At 42.3% G+C, this 20129-nt stretch overlaps 5 protein-coding genes across 8 annotated transcripts in view; 2 read left to right on the top strand and 3 right to left on the bottom strand.

The window, feature by feature from the left end:
- Positions 1 to 12: 12 nt before the first annotated feature.
- On the bottom strand, positions 13 to 5467 carry adat3 (adenosine deaminase tRNA specific 3). Its single transcript, XM_082508247.1, has 2 exons — positions 5380 to 5467; positions 13 to 1953 (listed from the first exon to the last, which is right to left on the bottom strand). The coding sequence occupies exons 1-2, from the start codon at positions 5389 to 5391 to the stop codon at positions 904 to 906; spliced, it is 1062 nt and encodes a 353-aa protein (XP_082364373.1). The 5' UTR covers positions 5392 to 5467; the 3' UTR covers positions 13 to 903.
- alkbh6 (alkB homolog 6) lies at positions 3343 to 5922 on the bottom strand. 2 transcript variants are annotated; one of them, XM_082508249.1, is made up of 2 exons: positions 5832 to 5922; positions 3343 to 4325 (listed from the first exon to the last, which is right to left on the bottom strand). In XM_082508249.1, the coding sequence occupies exon 2, from the start codon at positions 4318 to 4320 to the stop codon at positions 3616 to 3618; it is 705 nt and encodes a 234-aa protein (XP_082364375.1). In that variant the 5' UTR covers positions 4321 to 4325; positions 5832 to 5922; the 3' UTR covers positions 3343 to 3615. The 2 variants fall into 2 exon arrangements, with proteins under 2 accessions (XP_082364375.1, XP_082364374.1); XM_082508248.1 differs by lacking the exon at positions 5832 to 5922 and adding an exon at positions 5380 to 5468.
- Positions 4793 to 8966, top strand: osgepl1 (O-sialoglycoprotein endopeptidase-like 1). Of its 2 annotated transcripts, XM_082508246.1 has the most exons (8): positions 4793 to 5003; positions 5848 to 6054; positions 6158 to 6545; positions 7523 to 7727; positions 7808 to 7956; positions 8377 to 8507; positions 8600 to 8671; positions 8787 to 8966. In XM_082508246.1, exons 2-8 carry the CDS (start codon positions 5867 to 5869, stop codon positions 8869 to 8871), a joined length of 1218 nt encoding a protein of 405 aa, XP_082364372.1. In that variant the 5' UTR covers positions 4793 to 5003; positions 5848 to 5866; the 3' UTR covers positions 8872 to 8966. The 2 variants fall into 2 exon arrangements, with proteins under 2 accessions (XP_082364372.1, XP_082364371.1); XM_082508245.1 differs by lacking the exon at positions 4793 to 5003 and having other exon boundaries at positions 5651 to 6054.
- Positions 8967 to 9224: 258 nt separating this feature from the next.
- Positions 9225 to 15800, bottom strand: fkbp7 (FKBP prolyl isomerase 7). The gene is made up of 4 exons (XM_082508618.1): positions 15531 to 15800; positions 15117 to 15268; positions 12777 to 12904; positions 9225 to 11584 (listed from the first exon to the last, which is right to left on the bottom strand). Exons 1-4 carry the CDS (start codon positions 15758 to 15760, stop codon positions 11423 to 11425), a joined length of 672 nt encoding a protein of 223 aa, XP_082364744.1. The 5' UTR covers positions 15761 to 15800; the 3' UTR covers positions 9225 to 11422.
- Positions 15801 to 16393: 593 nt separating this feature from the next.
- The window catches only part of LOC309691074 (glutaminase kidney isoform, mitochondrial-like), a 42009-nt gene continuing 38273 nt past the window's right edge, over positions 16394 to 20129 (top strand). The window contains exon 1 of one of the 2 annotated variants that reach the window (XM_082508607.1): positions 16394 to 18011. In XM_082508607.1, the coding sequence (XP_082364733.1) occupies positions 17698 to 18011 (314 nt within the window). In that variant the 5' untranslated portion in view covers positions 16394 to 17697. The remainder of the gene's footprint in view (positions 18012 to 20129) is intronic. The other variant, XM_082508608.1, reaches the window with a different exon arrangement.

Genomic DNA, 20129 nt, shown 5'->3' with positions numbered 1-20129 from the left:
CTATACGCTTCCACTCCAGCTCAAACACATTAAAGGTACTTTCAGTAACCACTTTCTGCAAAATGTAGCTAAAAATTCAACCACCAGGGGGCATTGTTTACCAGTTTGTTTGCTTTTAAAAAAAATACATTTAGCTGTTGAATTTTCTCTTTTAGCCTTTATTATGTTTCCTTATGAGGTCTTTTAAATACATGTGTGATTAAATATTGTGGGACCTTTGAGGGAGAATTGAGGAAACATCAACATCTAACATCCACATCTTGATCTCTAAAGAGCTGCATTGGGTGTTTCGATTTAAATAACTGCTGTAGGTAGTGGTTTTGTGGCGTAATAAAATCTCTAGAGATCTCTCAGTGTGGGCAGCTGTGCGAAGAAGCTTCCAGGCGAAAGCAGAGCTGATGTTCCGATATGCTTTGAAGGTAAAGGATTTAACCACTGCAGTAAATCTAATTGACCACTAGATGGAGACAAATACACAAGTTCTTTATCTGGGTTTGGATAAAAAATGTAATAAAAAATTTCTCACTGGATCTCTGATACAAAAGCATAATTAACTCAGTAGATGTTGAAGTTTATCTCAGCTTAAAACATCAACATTTTACAGACTTGTGATTAACAGGTATTTATATAATGAGCATGTCCTGATTAATCCTCATTTCTGACTCCAGTCGTGATCATAATTTAACTGGACTGAATGTTTGATTTAACTCATCAGGAACATGTTTTCGGAAGCCAAAAACCAAAGGGAGACGTGGCTGTCTTCTCATTGACTTCTACAGGATCAGAAGTCTTACAGCGTCTGACGAGTCGCTGCCCCCTGCAGGCCATTAGAGAAAATGTAGCTGGCTTCTCTTTCATGTCTGAGTTTTAAATTCATTTCCAAGGTGTAATAAAAAGTTGGCTTCATTCTCCTCTGTCCTTTTTGATGTGGTCATCCATGCTGTGAAGATCCTCACACTCCCTGCTTAGAACTCCTCTGTACACCTCGAATCGATGGTTCAGATCTTTCTGAGTGTGGATTTTGAACTTTGACCCTAACGCCCCGTCAGCTGAAGTGACTCCGTAGAAAACCCTACCGATCCGAGAGTGAACGAGGGCCATGGCACACATCACACAAGGTTCCCTCGTCACGTAAAGGTCGTACCCGGTGCAAATGTACGGCTGAGTGCCGTTCTCTATCTGGGCCTCCGTTTGAACTGAGCTCGCTGAAGTAAACCTGCAGGCGGGGTAACTGTCAAAACCATAAAACCCACCGCCCTGACTCCGAGCTACAAGGTCGATGACGACCATGACAGCGTGATGAAGAGGGTGCTTGCGTCTGCAGTCGTGGCCGACTGCAATGATCCTCTCCGTCTTTGGGTCGACCACCACAGCCCCGATGGCCTCCATCCCCGCCACGCCTCCTTCTCTGGCTGCAGTCACAGCGGACGCCATGTAGGCGTGTATCCTTTCCTTCTGATGGTGGCTGAAGAGCTCTCCTCTCAGGGCGACTGTCACCTGCTTGTCCTCGTGAAAGGACGTGGGCCAGTGTTGGCTCGCTAACTCAAACTGGGGTCGGGTCAAAGGGGCACGAGCGGGAACCTTAACCACAAAAGGCTCGCCCAACCCGTTGCAATTTATTCCACCTGAGGGCAGCAGAGAGTCAATGCTAACCACCTGCATTTTTGGCACATCACTGACGAGGCACACGAGGACTTCCAGGGGGTGGGGTCTCTCGCTGCACGGCCGCACCCTCTTGACGTGCTGAAGGCCGCTCAGCGGACAGAGGCTGTTCAATTCCCTGACGAGCCGAGACGTCTCCTTCTTGTCGAGGATGGGCGCAGCGTACACCTCCACCAGCTCGACATCCTGCGACTGCTCATCTGACAGGACTGGAAGGGCGACCCAGGAGTCGACATCACACGGCGAGCCTTTCCAGCGCTTCATCGGCGGCTCTGATCTCCCGGTATCGTCCTGTCAGCACATGACAAAACCTTCAGTTACTCATCAAACCTGGCTTCCAGCAGGGACGGCTCTCCCAGAAATCATGTTTGCAGGGTTTTCCTCCAACCTTCAATGTTTTAACCTTCTCAGTGTGGTGGGAGTGAAGATGGAGATATTGACATTTTTTCCCATAAATCAAGCCATGTTTATTAAAAAAAAACTGCAAATCTTTATTTAATAAATAATTAAAATGAAGATTATTAGTATTGATTCAAAACCATCCTCCCAAGTTGAGCTTATGACAAATATAAATAACAGGGGAGTTGCACTTTAAAGTAAATATGTAAACACTGCCCCCTGGTGGACAACCTACATATGACATCATCTCCATTATGTAGTTTCTAACTAGGAAACACACCTGTATACACGAGACAAATTAACAGGTACCGTGAGGGGTTTTGTATTTCTCTTATCTCTCGTTGATCAACAATAAAACATGAAAACTCAAACTGACGTTCATTCACATTTCTTCATTTAAGCAAAACTGTGTTTTTATGGATTCAAACCACCTCGAGTATCTCTGGGTCCACGTTACTCTGATCTCCAAAATGTTTCACTCATTCTGTTTAACTCCCTTTACGTGGTGGCGTAATAGCCAAAACTTGAAGTCATGCTTTTCTGATCAAGTGTTTCACACTGTTGTGGAGGAACTTTGACCCACCCTTTCTTTACAGCGTTGGCTTCAGTTCTCTGGTGTTTGCAGACATTCATTTATGCACAGACCTCTAACACTGCTCAGATGCAGCTTTGCTAACTTAAGCCGTGCTGCCATGTTCTTTTTAGAGAGAAAAGGCTTTCTCCAGGTAACCCTTCCAAACAAAGCATATTTCTTCAGCCTTGAACTTTAACCTTTAGCTGCCTGAAGCCGGTTGGGTCCGACATGGAGCTCTTGGATTTTTTTTCTCTAAGTATTTCTCAGTCTGACCTTGGAGTGAATGTGTTGGGGTATCTACTCCTGGGAAGATTGTTGGATTGTGTTAACACACCTGAATGCTCCAGACGATAGTTATTCCGAATTCGTGTGGAAGCGATGAGGACATACTTAGTTTTCACAGCACTGTTTCTTCACTTTTGTTCAGTTTATGTTAAATAATGAGACAGTGTAATGTGTCATGTTTTGTTGCTCATCTATTTAAATCATTTTAAGACCTGCTGATACGTAAAACCACAGGAATGGCCGTGCTTGTTTAATCGCTCTGTCCACTACTTCTAATGGAAGTTTTGCATGACCTGTGTGACTTTAAAGTTCAGCTCTTTGAGTATCCGGCCTCTGCTGGACTTTTAAACTGTGTCTCACGCCCATGCTGGCAGCACATGGCGGTGCATCACTTTACTAAGACAGACTAACAGACTGGTGGATGTGTTTGTAAGCAAACCCACGGTGCACACACCGCTTATGGTCGTATTTATTTTCATCTGTCACATAAACAAACATCTGATGAACTCCAAATAAATTATTCCAGGTGTGAAAGTGCATCAGATTACTTGATTAAAACATAAAACTTAAAGACTCAGTGGTGATCAGTTCTGGTCGTTTTACACACAGATGCTAAAATCCTTTTAATATTCACTCGGTGAATCCATCTGAACTAAAACTCCATCACTGTGCTGTAGTGTCAGCTCTATCGCTCTTCATCGCTTTCCCAGCATCAGCTTCGTCTTGATGACCTTGGGCACGTGCCGTATGGTCAGAGACACCCTGGTGCCTCGGTTCAGCTCCTCACCCAGTTGCGCCCCGGCGGCAGACAGGTTCACCACCTTCTCGGTCAGCGTGTCCTGCTCGCGCCCCTGGATACCGTGAAGGAGGCGCTGGTACATTTCATCCTGCAGGATGAGAAGGCTTCGTGGCCTTACCAGAAGCGAGAACAGGAAGCGGCTCTCCGCTGTCTGCGGTGCGGCGCCCTCAGTGCTGCTGAGCGGCGTATAGAAGTCCAGCAGGGTGTGAGAGCCCAGGCTGATGGTGGTGACGGTGGGGTGGTACAGCGGCCCATCCTCGTGGGGCATGATCCCCTCTCCTGGTTTATACTCATTCACCAGCACGTGATTGGCCGTTTTCCCACTGAACGTGCCCAGAGACGAAATCTTCTCACAGTACGTCTGGAGCCAATCGGGAAGCCGCTCTCCCAGCATGCCTTTGGGGTGTGGTAACCCTCCCCAGTTCTGGAGCCTCCGGCCCGACAACTGAGTCCACTTAGTCTTTGGAGACCTGTAGACCTGCTGGAGGAGGTACGACTCCTCGTCCTCAGATATGAAATCTGGAACACAATACGCTGTGGGCGGAGCTTCGCTTACGACAAACTGCTTCAACTCCTCCAAAATACATGCTGGGCGCTCCATGCCTCCTTAAGAAAGTTAACATGAAACTCATTAAAACCCAGAAAAAAATAAATAAAAATAATAAAGCAGTCTTTCTGTGGTTCACTAATATTTATATTAAATTAGTTGTTTTTTTTAAAAAGTTTAAGTTTATTAAAATGAATTAAATACATTTATTTTATTTTAAAAAGGTACATTTTCAGTTATTTTTATACTAAATTAATGAGAAGTAATGAATACTCTGCTGCATTCCCATGTTTTTTCTCTAAAATTACAATTGAGATTTATTTTCCCCTTCCCCTTAGACTTAAACTTACTTTAAAATTCAGATTTTTATTCATAAAATGAATGAAATTAAAGTTGTAAACTTGTGAATTTTAATCTCTGAATTTCTGTCCATAGAGTTAGAAAAGCCTTTTTTTTTTTTTTTAAATCCGATGAATTTCCTCTCTGTGTCCACAGCCCATCATACACGGAGCTTCACTCAGACTGAATGATCATTAAAACCTTTCACTCACTCAACAGCAGGCTTTTGTTTGTTCTGCAGTTAAAAACAGAAAAATTCGAGAAAAACAAGAAAAAGAAACACGACGCTGCCTTTAAAGTCGCGGGTCACGCGAGCTCCAGTGTCGTAAAAACTTTTTTCTCGACATCCAAATCCGATGATTTTTGGTCAGCAAAAATCAACAACACCAAGCTTTAAAGTTAGTGTGCGTGTGTGTGTAATTGCTCGTTAAATTAAGTGCTAAAACGGCGCTGTGTGAGTTTATGACTCCGTGAAAGAAAGATAGATAAATAATAGTTTTATTTAAGTCAAATAAATTCTTATGAATATTGTGCCTTTGTAAAAGAATTCCTACCTTTCACATTAATATCGGTTACATTTTTATTTCTTGAATTATTTACCGCAAAACAGAAATCCGACATTCTGTGTGGCCCCAAAGGCAACGCAAAGGCAAGTTTACTGTACGGAAACGGGCGATTTTGAAAAGAATTCCGGGTTTAGAGGCTACTCGATACCTGCAGGAACTCTAAAAACGGCACACTGCGACGGAGAGCATGCAGAAGAACCTGATTTACCTGGTTAGACATAAATAATCTGATGAAAATTCCGTTTCTTCAGGTAAAATCCCAACAGCCCGACGCCATCCGCAGTAACGCCTTTGTGCACCGAAATAAAATGTCCGGAAGAGAAAGAAGCGTCGACTTTTTGGACCTGTGCCTTATTTTTTCGAAATACGTTTTCTATTATTGAGTTTATAGAAATGTTTTAAGTAGTATTAATGCCAAATTTGTTGATTCGCCTTTTTGTTGTCAGTTTTGTGTTTTTAATCACAGAGTTTGGGGTAGTCGGAATTATTTACATGTAGCACAGCGAGACGAAGCAGGACAGAAACTTGGGTTAACCCACGTTTTCTGGACAGATACAGTTGTTTATCATGCTTCCTGAACTCTAAGAACTTATTCATGGCTTACCATTATGTTAGTTTAATGTCTGGAGGAACTGCTGTGAAGTCACCCTGAGGTATTACCTGCCTGTCCTCACAGGTGTGACTAGTTCGGGAAGATGTTTCGCAGTAAAGTGAAGGCTCTGAGGCTGCTGCAGCTCGGATACACACTCCGTCACACTGCTTCCTGCTCTAGGTTGGTTCTGGGCATCGAGACCAGCTGTGATGACACGGGAGCGGCTGTGCTGGATGAGACTGGCGCCATACTGGGAGAGTCTCTGCATTCACAGAAGGAGGTGCATCTCAGGTAGGTGTCAGAGGTCAAGGTCACTGCTTGTTAGGGGCTGTAAAAAACTGGCAGCGATCGTCATAGATAAACAGAGTAACCTGACATGCTCTCAAACCTGCAGGACTGGAGGCATCATCCCTACCGTGGCCCAGCAGCTCCACAGGGAGAACATTGAGCGTGTGGTCCAGGAGGCTTTGGAGAGGAGTGGCGTGGCCCCAAACCAGTTGGCCGCCATCGCCACCACAGTGAAGCCCGGGCTGGCCCTGAGCTTGGGTGTCGGACTTGAGTTCACTCGGCAGTTGGTGAGGCGGCATGACAAGCCATTCATCCCCATCCACCACATGGAGGCCCACGCCCTGACTGTGAGGATGCTCCAGCCCGTCAGCTTCCCCTTCCTGGTGCTGCTCGTGTCCGGAGGCCACTCACTCCTCGCTGTGGCCCGGGGAGTTGATGACTTCCTGCTTTTGGGTCACGCTCTGGATGAAGCTCCCGGAGATACTCTAGATAAAGTGAGACCGTAATGACATACAAAACTAATTTACATGTTTAGGATAGACTAGAATCCCGTTATTTGTAAGTCCCCTCTGTAAGGGCCTGTGGTCACTTTGTTAAGAAGTCCCAAATTTGAGACTAAAAACAGCGTTCATACACGACCCCTGATGTTCGAGGTGTGTCAGTGCAGCGCAGAGGGTGGTATTGACCTGTTAGTCCAGGGTGGCAGGAAGTGAAGATGTGACCTTTACAAGCATTTCATCAGAGCGGGGCTGAGAGCTACAGGTCTGAGGTCATTAACCCGGCCTTTGTAAAGTTATCAAGGTGTCGTCCACATGATGAATTAGTTTTGTGACATTGCCACACACACCTGTGGGGACCAGTTGGCATGGTGACTGCAGACTGAGAAATGTTAGAGACCCTGCTGTCTGACAGACTCAGATACAGGGAGACAGATTAGGATTTGGGATCCTGGAGAAGGAAGTCCACAAAATCAAAAGCACAAGAAGTTGAGAAAATCTTTCACTTCCAAAACACAAAATCCTGATTTTTCATGTCCGTAGTGTGTTTTACATAAAAGTGATCCAGGATAGGGACCACTGGGGAGGCTGGGCTCAGGAAGGATCAATGAGAGAACCTTGAGTCCTTTCACAATAAGAGCAATACTGAAAATCAGACGAAAAATTTTTTTCAGTCTTCATATATAACCATTGGGGTTATCTTTATCTCCCCAATGGTTATTCATATTCCATTAAATGATAGCTTTTTGTAATTTTACACATTTACTTCTTACAATTTAAGCTCAAAGAGACGTGCTGACAGATTTCTCAAGATATTTCATTGATTAAACGTGTAGTTACATTTCTGTATACTTCAGCAAGAGGTGTTTCACTGGTCTAGCCCACATGAGATCAAAGCAAGAGAGTTGCTGGAAGTTTGAGAAACATCAACAGCCTCAGTTCTTTATGCAGATGAAACTTTTTGTGACCTACAGGTGGCGAGACGTTTGTCCCTCGTCAAACACCCGCAGTGCTCCTCGCTGAGCGGAGGCCAGGCCATAGAGCTGCTCGCTCGGGACGGCGATAGGACGAAGTTCTCTTTCAGGACACCAATGGGACAAACGCACGACTGCTGCTTTTCCTTTGCTGGACTCAGAAATCAGATTACGATGACGATAATGAAAAAAGAAGCAGAGGAAGGTACGAGCCCCGTTTCCCCCATAACGCCTGCAGCAGCGATTCACCTCTGACTTTTAGGCTCTCCTCCCCTCCCTCTGTAGGTGTGGAAGAGGGGACACTGCTGAAATGTGTGAATGATATTGCAGCTGCCGCTCAGCACACCGTCGCCGCCCACCTGGCGAAGCGCACACACCGCGCCATCCTGTTCTGCAAGGCAAACGGCCTGCTGCCGCCGAGCAGCCCCACCTTGGTGAGTTTGCTGGGATATCCCCACCCACCTGCAGCCAGTCAGAAGAAAATTGTCTCAAAGAAGGATTATTTTGAACTGTGAATCATGCAAAGCTGAAATCTTTAGAATGGTTTTAAAGCTTCCTGAGCTTAAAGTGCTTTAACCTTAACTTTTCTTTCTATAGTCACATTCACCTTTCAGTCACAGGATCATTACCTTACCTTATTTTGTCTCATGTTCACTGGTGGATGTTCATATTAAACAAGATCTAAATTTCTGGTAATGAGGTCGGTTTCTGTACAAACGATCCTCGGGAGCCAAAGATTTCTTCCATAGATTTAATAAACATGTCTCTGTTTGTGCTGCTTTCTTATAATGTGTTCACAGTGAAAATAATATAAAGTAAAACTAGTCCTTTACTTTACATTGATTTACGTTTAGGTGCTTTCTGGGGGAGTTGCGAGCAACCAGTACATCCGAAAAGCTCTGACGATTGTCACGGAGATGACCGGTCTGCATCTGATCTGCCCTCCTGCAAAGTTCTGCACTGACAACGGAGTGATGATTGCATGGTGCATTTACTGTCCTGTCAGCCAATCGGATTTAATTTTCTTAGATTAGGATGAGAAAAACATTTTCCTTAATTTTTCATTTTTAAAACTAGGAACGGCGTGGAGCGGCTGAGAGAAGGAAAAGGGATCCTGGCTCCAGATGTTGACGTTTGCTACGAGCCAAGGTCAGTTTATTTATTCACGAGGTTTATTTTATTGTTCTTTTAAGTTTTCTTTCTAAAGTGTGTGTCGTCCCCCCCCGGTTAAATCGACACTGGCTCATCGATGATGTTGTTGCAGGGCCCCGCTGGGCGTTGACATCACAGCGGAGGTGAAGGCCGCCACGATCAGGCTGCCACCCTTAAAGATGAAGATCCCTAGCTGATGTCATTGTCATTGCGATTTCCCAAAGCAGTGTATAACAGTACTGTATCTAAAAAGGACATTATACAGATATTTATTAATAAATATTTTTTCTGAAACTGGTTTTGTTAAAAAAAAAAGTATTTCTTTTATTTATTAAATCTTTTTACTTTTAAATGTTTTCATATTTATTTATAAACGTTTCAGTAGCTAGATGGATATTTTTTGTCCTATTGATTTATTAGTGAGTTGGTTTTTTATTTAGGATTTTGGCACTCTCAGTCCTCCATACTAAGGAGGCTGAATACAGATTTTCCTCCTCTTCGTTCATCTGTTCCCTCTGCATACACACAAACACAGATCTGACCACACCAAGACAAAAACACAATTTTATTATCAGTTATGTTCACTTGTGTCACAGTTCATTCTTTTACACACAGATGTTTACAGACGTGGTTTCTGAGAGAAACACTGCTGATCCGGGGAGCTGTGAGGCCCGGAGGCAGCCGGGATCCTCTGAGCTGTTTGTTCTTGTGTTCATCTTAAAAGACTTTATCACATGGCTGATTGCAGGACGTTGTGCAATCCTTCGGTTTTGGCTGAAAGTTGAATCAAAGTTCAGAAAACTTGAAGGAAAAAAACCTTTAAATGGCAAAATATATAGTGGTGTTTGCACATTTTCACAGGTGCTGCACATATTCTTACTTTCAGACTGAACTCGAGCTCGCTCAGCTTTACTTGTTGTCTGCTTCCTAAAGGAAAAATCTGCCCTAAAACAACATTTGGAGCTCAGCCTATCCTACAAAGCAAGTAACTTTAGGTTAAAGTTGGAGGTTTTCAGCAGTTCACTTCTACCATGAGTGCGCTGCCATGGTAACCTATGCTGCAGATATGAAATCACCACCTTCTGACCAATCAGTTCTCCTGGAAATCCGTCACCATTCCTAGAAGACCTCGGAGTGCAAACAGCAAGAGAGTCTCAAGTTTTTGTCTTTATCTGATGACCGTAAGTAAAAAATGGAAATTCTTGGAAGCAAATTTATTACTCGCCTTTCTGCCTGTTTGCTACAAACAATTCAGTCAACTTTATTGTTCTGAAAGCTTTAAGATAGTATGACAGGGCGGCTAAGCCATGCACACCTTAAAGGCTTGACCTTTTTGCCAGTTTGAATTTTTTTTCTATTTATTCTTTACTTGCTCTTAGAACATTAAACAGTGCAGGCTGCAAATGAAAGAATAAGGCTGAGACTGTGGTACGTGCATCCAAACAACTTAATTTAAAGGAATAACTAAATAATCTTCTGTCTTAATAGAACAGCTCTGAGTTTTCAGAATTTTACTACCATACGGCTCTTTTCTTCTCACACACTGCTGCTGTCATGTTTCCATCGGCATTTGCTGCCAGTACACCTGTGCATGTTCGCGAGTGGTCAAATCCTGGCTCTTTCATGTGAGCATACTCATACCTAGACTGATAAACCCCAGGATGACTTATCGAGACGATAGCCACCTAGCCTGATTAGGTTAAGTGAAGCTACATAAGGAAAAGATTGCTTCGTAGAAAAAGGCCCCAGAATTTTAATCCCATTTAGTGTTTCCATGTCACTACTGATTATTTGGGGGGCCTCTTTTACCCATTTTCCACCGGAAGCAGCCCTCAGATGTTTCCTCCTCAGCCCAAATTTCTGTTAGAAACCACAGACTGTATAGAAAATGGTCTGCAAGTGCCTTAAACCTGAATTTGTTTCAGCAGTCACCAGAGGGCGCTACCTGTGGTTTCACAAAGACAGGTCCTGTGAAATCATGGGCATGCTTCAGCTTTAACTTGTTTCTGGTGAAGAGCAGCCATTAGCCTTTTATAAATTTCAAAGACTATATTGGCAAATATGCAAAGAGCTCCAGGCTGATCACACTTGTGTGGGGTTGTGCTGGTCCACCTGGTTTTTCAAGGACTGACCATTGATTATGGATCAGATTAAGATTTATGGGGTTTCCAAACTCTTGAGTCAACATTTTAAGCTGTAAAATGCACAGACTATCACCAAACTGAAGCTGATATTTCAGGATACTTTTACTGTGGTCAGTCCTTAAAAAAAGCAGATGGACCAGCAATAGCAACGGCTGATTTCAGAGTAGCTAAGTCCATCTTTTACACGGTCTAGAAACACTGGAATGAAGGGTACTCACACCAGTGACGATGTGGGCTGGTTCTCAAAGGCAGAAATGGCTTCACGTCAGTGGGAAACAGGTAACAAGTCACTGGCCCATTATTTCCACCGCAAACATTTTCCAAATCATTACAACGACAAAATGGGTCAAAATAACCGCTAAAGAGGAAGAAACCCCCTCACATGCTCGCTTCTGCAGGCCTGAATTTACATGTTCAAAAGGCTTTGCGGGAAAAACAGGAAACTTCCAGATGAAGAAGAAGTGGTGAGTCTGTTTGACGGAAAGTGACTGAAAAAGTGTACACATCTAACAGTGGAAGTGTGTGTGTGTGTGTGTGTGTGTGTGTGTATTCCCTTTAGTTTCCTCTCTAAATAACACACAAACTAAAAAAAAAACAAACAGTGCTAGAGCTCATCATGCTGATAAATGTTATACTCCTTCGCACTGATCACGCCATCTCTGTCGCCGTCGTTCTTGTAGAAGATATCGTCTATAAGCTTCTCGTAGAAAGGGTCGTCGCGCGGCTTCCCCCCTTTTTCATACTCCAGCTTCAAATATTCTTTCACCTGGAAACAGAGAAACACCTCAGAGTAAACTCTGAATTTTAATAACGCCGCCCTCACGCTGTGCCTGACAGGAAACGTATCACATATATATATATGTTATAGAAACCTCAGCAGCTGGTTCTCCTGTTTTCTTTCAGTATTACCCATCCAGACAACATGCGTGCTAGAAGCTTCTTGGTACTGCAGTTAATAATTTAAAGATAAAATAGAGATAATGAGCATAATATGCAACCTTTATTCTTTATGAGGCGACTATATGTGAAGGAGTGGAAATATGCACTATGATAAACATGCAAGGTACATAATCTCAGGTAGGGCTGGTGAAAACAGGTTGATGTGTTACTGCACTGGCAGGATTATTAGTCAGATTATCAAGTTTGGGATAATTTAAATTTAAACCACGAGATCAGCCTCTGCAGAAGTAAAGACGCGGGTTTATTTTAAGAAAACCATCACTTTCTGTTCCAGAATCACATGACAGGAACAAGATTGTGTTTGTGAGTTTGCATGAAACTGGAGACTGCAGGAGATTAGCCGATTCTAACGTAACGGGACATTTCGCCACAGAATCACATATTTTTACGCTGGACAAAGGGTTTTTGGCTGGTTTTTTTTTTTGGTTGAACCCCAGTTTTTTGCCTTTAATGCCACACGTTTACCCACATACACCAGAGTGGTAGAGTCGTGTGCGAAAAGAGACCAACTAAGCACATTTCATGTAGAGCTGGATCCTGTTTTATTACATAACAATCATGTAGTTTGTTCTCTCAGTTTCATGACTGGTATTACAGAGAAACAAATTTGTAGGAAGGTCTTTTCTATGCATGTTTAAGCTGCACGCACACAGATGGGCCAGGTGCTAATTTGTATCTCCTAATAACCCTGATTTTCAGCATAAAACAAGCCCATTCTGCTCGACTGCTTATCTGATTCTTAAGATATGATGACCCTGTTTCCAGGCTCTTGCCTTATTAATGTGCTGCAGTTTTTTGTCTTTTCACTTTTCTATTCAGTCATTTAGGACTGAAGGTGCATTCAGACCTGGAACTGAAGACTAATGTCCGGCTGAATAAGTGGAATTGGGATCATCTGTCATCGGATTACAGAGGACTTATTTTATGATAGAAAGCATGAGCTGAACCAACTGTGTCCTTGCTTTTATTGTAATTACCAGGTTATAAAATAAAGTTACCTCTGCCTTTGAGAGACTCTTGTCTTTATCGAGGTCCATCCTTCCAAAAGCCTCCATGGTGCGTGGTCCCTTGGACACAGAGAGGACCTCCACCTCAAAGACCACGGTGGCATTAGGAGGCACCGGACCTGTTTAAAACATCAACATTTTAAATGACCGATGATTCATTATCATTGAAGAAGTTTATCAGATTGGTGGCTCAGCTGCTGATTTCAGATTTTTGTGCTGAGTTGAATAAAACAGCAGATACCGACAGAGAAACATTAATCACTGAGTAACATGGTAGTGACTTTAATCAGTGCAAAATATAAAGGCATGGAAGTACGCAGTAGGTTTGGTGCATTGTTTGTACTATCAAGAAGAATAGGTGTGTGTTTAAAAATGTGATTTGAGAGCAAAACTATAGACGCTGCTCTGAAGCTTAAAGAAAAATATGTGTGTTGAAAATGTGAATCTAAAGGTTTACACAAGCCCCAAGAGACCAGAAGATTTTTTTAAACTGATCTTATGTAAAAATTCATGTACGGCTGCTTACGTCTGTTTTTACCCCATTAAATTACACAATGCAGAAAAAGTCTAAAGTGTCAAAACTGCAGTTCCCCTAATGTCCACTTGAAGCTCCAGCAGTGACTCAGTCTCCATACACTTCTATGTTAAAATGTCCAGACTTTACAGCAGAAACAAACACGTTTACATCCTGATACAAAATCTGCTTTGGTCTCCATAGCTAATTCCCCCTATGTCACAGCTCTGCAACACACAACTGCATCTTCAGCATGAGTAACTATGGACATTACAATCTGTTACAAAAGACACGATGTTAATGAAAGATGTGAGCATGATGGGACCAAGTATACTTGTGGAACTCCAGGATGGTAACTTCAGGCACAGGAAGCCCTGCTACTACCATTTACAGCAATATTAACCCAAACCTTATAACCTCTGGCTCCACCCACTAAATTACATTAAGGCTAAGTTTGTATTATGTGAGCCGTCGCCTCTAATAGTAATTATCTGACAAATAATATGGCTTGTGTTGTAGTACAATCTTCCTCTTCAGTGTTTACAAAGTGAAATTATGTTTGTTTGTTTTTCATCAGTCTGTTTAGTAGCTGTTTGGGAAAAATCATAAGTCCATGTCCATGTTTTTGACCCAAACGTTTTATGGTTACATATTATTCTGCAGTATCTTTAGATTTTCTCACCTTATGCTTTAGATTACAAACCATTTCTCTTTTATTGCCTAATAAAGACACAAAGGTACCTTGGAAAATGACTGCCATTGGTTAAAATCAAACAAGATAAAATATGCTTTATACGAGCAAGAGAGTAAAAGAATATTAGATTGACATGCAGTTAATGTACAGAGAATAACAGAGGGTACAGAGAGAAGAATCGGTGAAGCTCTGTTTCAGTGTCTGTGGGTCATTATAAAGCCAACTAGTGCAGGGGGCAACTAAAACATGCACTCTAAGCAGAAGAAACATTTCTTTCACACCCAAAGGGTGAAATGCAACATCCCAGACTGAACACACCACTATCAGAGGACTGTAGTTAGTATTAATCAAAGAATCAACTATTACTCCTCCAAAAGTTCTCCAACACATACAAAGAAGAAACGAAGAGGAGACCTTTAAAGATCTTTGCATGCTTACAGGACATGCCATGTGGAGAAGAGTAGCAAACACTGCGAGGGATGTGATCTCCCTTCAGTTAAAGGGCTGTAAAAGAAGATAAGACAGCATGAAGGCAGACCTGCAACAATCAACTAATATCACACAAAACAGAGTTGAGAAAACACAGCATATGTATGTATGTAATGAATAATAAAAAAGACAGATGCTGCTGTAGCTCATTTTTGAAGCAAACACTAAGATTTTCTACTGATTTACTTAAACTTAATTTCTTCAACGCTTTCAAATCACTGAAACAAAGTCAACTTGCAGAAACTCAAAGCTCATGGAAAACATTTTTATTTACATCTCAGGACTTTTTAGTTATTTGTTTAAAGAGGTGTCCACATTTTTACACAAGTTGTACTTCTCAACCTCTGAAACAGTCATATAAAGGCCTCTATGGGTCTTCACAGTCACTGCTTAATGGATTATTGGACCCAACAGAAGCACACAGACAGAAAATAAAACAGGACCGAGAACTGAGCCCTGGGGAACACCACAACAGGAAATGATAGAAGCAACTTAAAACTCAGACTGCTGATAACCTTTTAAGGCCTTACCTTGAGTATAACTGAGTTTTCATGATAAAAACCTTAAAATCACATCCCCAACCTTGTGGGGAAATACATAATCAGCACACCTACCACCACCTAGATGTTTTTACCTTTGCCCTTTTCTCCAAATGCCAGGGTTGATGGGATGGTTAGTTTTCGCTTCTCTCCAGGACACATGCCCATCATCCCATCATCCAGTCCCTTAATGACTTGTCCCACACCCAAAACGAACCACTGAGGCTGTCCATCTTTGTCTGTACGACTGAAACAGAAATAAAAGCAGAGACAAAGAACATCAACAATCTTTGAATAAGTTTGACTAAACGTGCACTTTAATTTTGGTTGCTTTAAACTTAAAATGAGGAATGTTTCCAATCCCTTTACACTTTAACATACTTAAAGCTTAAATAGAGCTTCAGCATTTTAAACACACATTAAAGAGGACTTTAGGATTAAGTATGCATTCATTACTCACTCCAAATTAACATCGGACTAACACATAACTCTGTTTTCAAAGCACTGACCTGCAGTAAAACTGGGAACCATCTTTGGCGAGGAACCCATCGTAGTGAGCATTGATCAGATCTCCTCTCTTGCTCCTTTGGCTGCACTCCTCTGGTTTAAATAAAACTTCAGTCTCCACTTCTCCGTCCAGCTCCTCTTCAGCGGCCGAAACTGGCCGCAGACTCAGCCCTGCGGACACAAACAGGCACACTGTGCAGCTCAGTAACCTCCACATCATGCCGCTTTGCATTCGTGGCAACTTCTGAAGGTGACGTTTGAACACTGAGGAGGACGTATGAGACGTTGGCCGGAATACCCTGAGTTCTGACTGCCAGGGGATCAACCTGGGTTGGAGAAACTGCGCATGCTTTTCCTGACAGACTATACCGAGGGCAGAAATGCTGCTCTCAAAAGGTACTGGAGCTGCAGAATTATTACGTAAATAAAAACAAACAAATAAATAATGTGATGTTAATTCTGCATCCGAAATCTTACATTAAAGCTGTATATTGCTGTATAAAACTACAGAATACGTGCTCATTGCAAAAGTGAGTGTTAGACACTTGATTCCCTGAATTTGCACATTTTGCTTAGTTTGCGCCTTTTCCCCGAATCCACTGAAATTTTGCCTGAAGAAAAGCAATGGCTCCACAGGCTCAATATGTATGATAATAATAATTATTTTATATAATAATTAAAATACTCAAAATCACAATCATTAATTAAAATCTAATTATATAAGTATAATTTTAGTCATAATTGCTAATATGTAATAATCATTATTATTTTGTTATTGTTATTAATATTATTATATTATTATTGCGTACAGCACAATAATAATAAACTGAAATGCACACATCATCATTATTATTATTTTTATTATTATTATTAGTAGTAGTAGTATATGCTTTTTTTTACACTGTGCCACAGTGTATCATCTTCTCTTTCAAATCAGCCCTCTGCATCTCCTCCTTCACAACATCCATGAATCTTCTCTTTGAGCTTCCTCTTTTCCTGCCTGGAGTCTCCACATTCTTCCTCCATGCTTCAAACTGCTCAGCCTGATCTGTACCTCTGATGTACTCATTTCTAATCCTGTCCAACCCGCTCAGTCACAGTGAAAACTTTAACATCACTGTCCTCATACTTGTCGTGCTCCACGCTCACATACTTCTTTGCCTCACGTCTGTAGAGGTCTTTTTTCTGCATGAAGTCATACTGCTGCTTGCAGATACTCAACCTTCTTATTAACATAGCTTGAATAACTATTTCCCATAACTTCATGGGAAATACTTGATCCTCTTCTAAGCTGCCCTCATGTCATCAACTTTATCCATCTGTAAGTCAACTTCCCTCTCTCCTGGACACCTTCAAACCTCCACAGATATGTCATCTGGACCAGCTACCTTTCCACTCTTCATCCTCTGCTAAGCTGCCCTCACATCCTCCTCACTAATCTTCTGCACTTCCTGATTCACAAACTGTCATCCTCTCTCATTTTCTTCATTCACCATCTCCTCAAAGTACTCCTTCCATCATCTCAGCACACTCTCGTCACTCATTAGTAGATTTCTGTTAGGATTAATTACCCTAACCTGCTGCACGTCCTCTCCAGCTTCATATGCCCTGCCAATCACTACAAATCCTTTTCTCGCTCCTTAGCGTCCAGCCTGACATACAACTCATTATACGCCTTTTCCTTCGAATTCTCTCTTGTACTTTTTCATTCAACCACCAAGTCTCCTTTAATGATAATAACAACTACAAAACCACCATCACCAACAATAATAATAATAATGATAATGATACGGAATAATAAGGAATGAATGAATCTAATAACATTCTAATAAACCCGGTAAAAGCAGCGTAATTAAGCCACCTTTTCTCTGTAAACATGTTGTAAAAACATAGTCATATATTGATAGGTCATATATCCGATGGTGCAGTTTTAAAAAAAACACAGAAGAAGAATTGATAGGGTACGTCATAATTACTTAACTGTATTTCCACCAATAAAAAGCTATGGGGCGTGGCTGTTCCGCTCTATATACTTGTGGAAGCCGGTGTCTGTGAGTCATCGCCGCTCGGACAGACAACTTGCTTCGAATCGCTATTCAGAAGCCTCGCAGATTCTCTCGGATTTATTAGGAATCACGAATTTCTCTCTCATTGCCCGACAGGATTGAGATGTTACATTTTAGGTCCTCGACAGTGCTGAAGGAGTTGTTTGAAGCCACCCTCAAGCGTCCCTTTCCCGTCTACCGAGAGAAGACCTGGTTGCCGACAGGCTCCCGCTGCTTCTGCTGCCTCGGCGCCACCTCCGTTGATGCCAGAGCCACATCTGCTCCTCTGAAGCTCCTCAATGCCGCCGCGCACCGCCCGGCTCTCCGCACCGCGCCCCGCGCCGCCTCTCTCCGCTCCTACTGCGTGAAAACCGAAGCCGAGGAGGTAGAGGAGCAGCTGAAGAAGGATGGAGCCGGCGGCGAAGCGGACAGCGACAAGTAGGTTTCAGTAAAATACTTCTAGAAGATCTCCGGGTTGCCCGCTGCCATGCCATGACGTCGCATCTGGCGTCTGTGCGTGACGCGATCGGATGCTGCGACCGCTAACCGACGCGAACACTTTTTAATGACCGCATTAAATGTCCCTTTATTTAAAATGTAAATGTTTACTTATTTTTTAAATGTGATTTTACAGGTTTAACCCTTCATTTAAGATTTTAAATAAACCGTAATAAATAAAAAAATAAGCTAGCTTGTAGCCTGTGTGGGACATCAGTGGCTCTCGGGCCATGTGCGACGTGTTCGCTCCACCGGCTTCGTTAAAGGTGGCGATAAAAAATGTTCACGTCTTCAAATACTCCGCATCAGGGCACTTCCGCTCTACCGGGATTTTGAGTTGACCACGCCAATCTGTAAGTGTTGTCCTGTTAGCTGCCTGCCCCAGAGGAGATAATACTCAGCGGGGGCCAACAGTTGTGAAAGTGAAACAGCAGCAGGCCGTGAAGCAGAGGGTAAAAAGGTCCACACCGAGGCTTCAGGAGACCGGGTTCAGCTTCTCACTGAGCTACGATCATCCACATGCACGTGTTTTTATTTTAGTTTCGCTCGCTGCGACAAGGAGTGCTGCTGTTCTGGGGAGGAAGCAGAGCAGGTTCTAGTGGTTTCTACTGTGACCTTCACTAAGGAGGTCACATTTGGAGCGTTGCTGCTGCTGCTGCTCCACAGGTTATTTATGTTGAACTTAACAGACTCGATCAACTCCCTGTAGAAAACAAAACAACAACAACAACAACAACAAAACATGTATTTTAACATAAAACCATTACAGCATTGAATGAAGGACACATTATGCTGTTTATATTTATCCACATCCACTTAATGACGCATTACAATAGTCCTGCCATTTTTTTTCAGTTGATGGGCCTAGTTTTAGCGGACTATATCAAGTAGAAATAAAACCGTATCATTTAAAAATTAGATCTGCATTATGATTTTAGGATGGCTGTGACTCTAATAGGGCACAAAGCCTTCACTTCTGAGTATTGTAGGAAAGAAGAAAAGGTAATTTTAGTCATTTAAAAATGGGAAATACTGTAAAGTTTAAACATATTTCACCTCAAATAAAGTACAAAAGAAATATTTTGTTTAAAAATTGGAATTACTAATGACGTCTCTGCAGTTTTCACTAGTTTGGACTTCCTTGTGTTGCCATATGTTTGACCTTACACAATACCAATGCCACAATTTACAAACTGATGAGAAATGCAGGAATTTTTGGTGTCTTTGGTAAAAATTCACAAGTTTTCCTACTAAGTAGCAGCCCTGCAGCTGTCATCAGATAAAAAAATGAAATCCTAATGATTGAGTCTTTTTTGGGGGGTTAAATCCACATCTGTGGCAGCCTCCAGCTGCCTGCCTGCAGCCACGTCGTTCCTTTTGCAGCGAGCTGGAAAAAATTCATGAGATATTTCCTGACCTCGAAATGAAGACTCACATGGACAGGGTGGCGTCACCACACAGATGTACGATATTGGTTTTTGCTTTGCTAATGCACATGTTGCACTCCCAAGACACTCTTCACATAATCCCTCAGGGTCAGCGGGTTTCCTGTCTGAAATAATGAAGCTTAATGAAAGCAACACAACATGCAGTTATTGCTCTAGCTTGTAGTCTTTGTTTCTCAGTGCTTTAGATAAGAGTAGGTACAGCTACTGCAGGAAACCCATCAGGGAACCCGTATCTAACACAGGCTGATGTGTTTCCTGGAGTAGCTGGTCAAACCAAGCTGTCATCACATGAAGAGTGGCTGAGATGTGGATATTTTTAGACTTGATGTCAGTATGTGATGGAGACTATCTCAGTATTTTCTATGAAATCAAGTGTGATATGTTTATTAAAACAGTGTGATTAATAAATAAAGCAAAAAAATGTAATTATTTGGTAGTGATAAGGTTTTACAGTATATCACAGCATTACTGCATGACTGAGACATTGCAGATGAAATCATCATTATATACAGTCATTAAATATTTGGCACGGGTGCGTTCACACCGAAGGTGAAGCAGGATTTCTCCTTCTGTTATTTGCATGAGTACAGCAGGGTTGCATACCCACGAA

This window comes from Aulonocara stuartgranti (assembly GCF_965226115.1).
Source record: "Aulonocara stuartgranti genome assembly, chromosome: 16".
NCBI classification, from domain to species: domain Eukaryota; kingdom Metazoa; phylum Chordata; class Actinopteri; order Cichliformes; family Cichlidae; genus Aulonocara; species Aulonocara stuartgranti.
The sequence above is the reverse complement of the archived record's forward strand: the minus strand, read 5'-3'. Positions and strand labels throughout refer to the sequence as shown.

Excerpts from the sequence above, each read along its gene's own strand:
- fkbp7 (XM_082508618.1), bottom strand. The coding sequence starts at position 15,760 with ATGCAAAGCGGCATGATGTGGAGGTTACTGAGCTGCACAGTGTGCCTG. Across the intron at positions 15,269-15,530 it reads GGTTCCCAGTTTTACTGCAG|TCGTACAGACAAAGATGGAC; the intron begins GTCAGTGCTTTG and ends TTTCTGTTTCAG. Across the intron at positions 11,585-12,776 it reads AGAGTCTCTCAAAGGCAGAG|GTGAAAGAATATTTGAAGCT; the intron begins GTAACTTTATTT and ends CTCTGTTTCCAG.
- osgepl1 (XM_082508246.1), top strand. The coding sequence starts at position 5,867 with ATGTTTCGCAGTAAAGTGAAGGCTCTGAGGCTGCTGCAGCTCGGATAC. Across the intron at positions 7,957-8,376 it reads CGCCGAGCAGCCCCACCTTG|GTGCTTTCTGGGGGAGTTGC; the intron begins GTGAGTTTGCTG and ends ATTTACGTTTAG. Across the intron at positions 8,508-8,599 it reads AACGGAGTGATGATTGCATG|GAACGGCGTGGAGCGGCTGA; the intron begins GTGCATTTACTG and ends TTTTAAAACTAG.
- alkbh6 (XM_082508249.1), bottom strand. The coding sequence starts at position 4,320 with ATGGAGCGCCCAGCATGTATTTTGGAGGAGTTGAAGCAGTTTGTCGTA.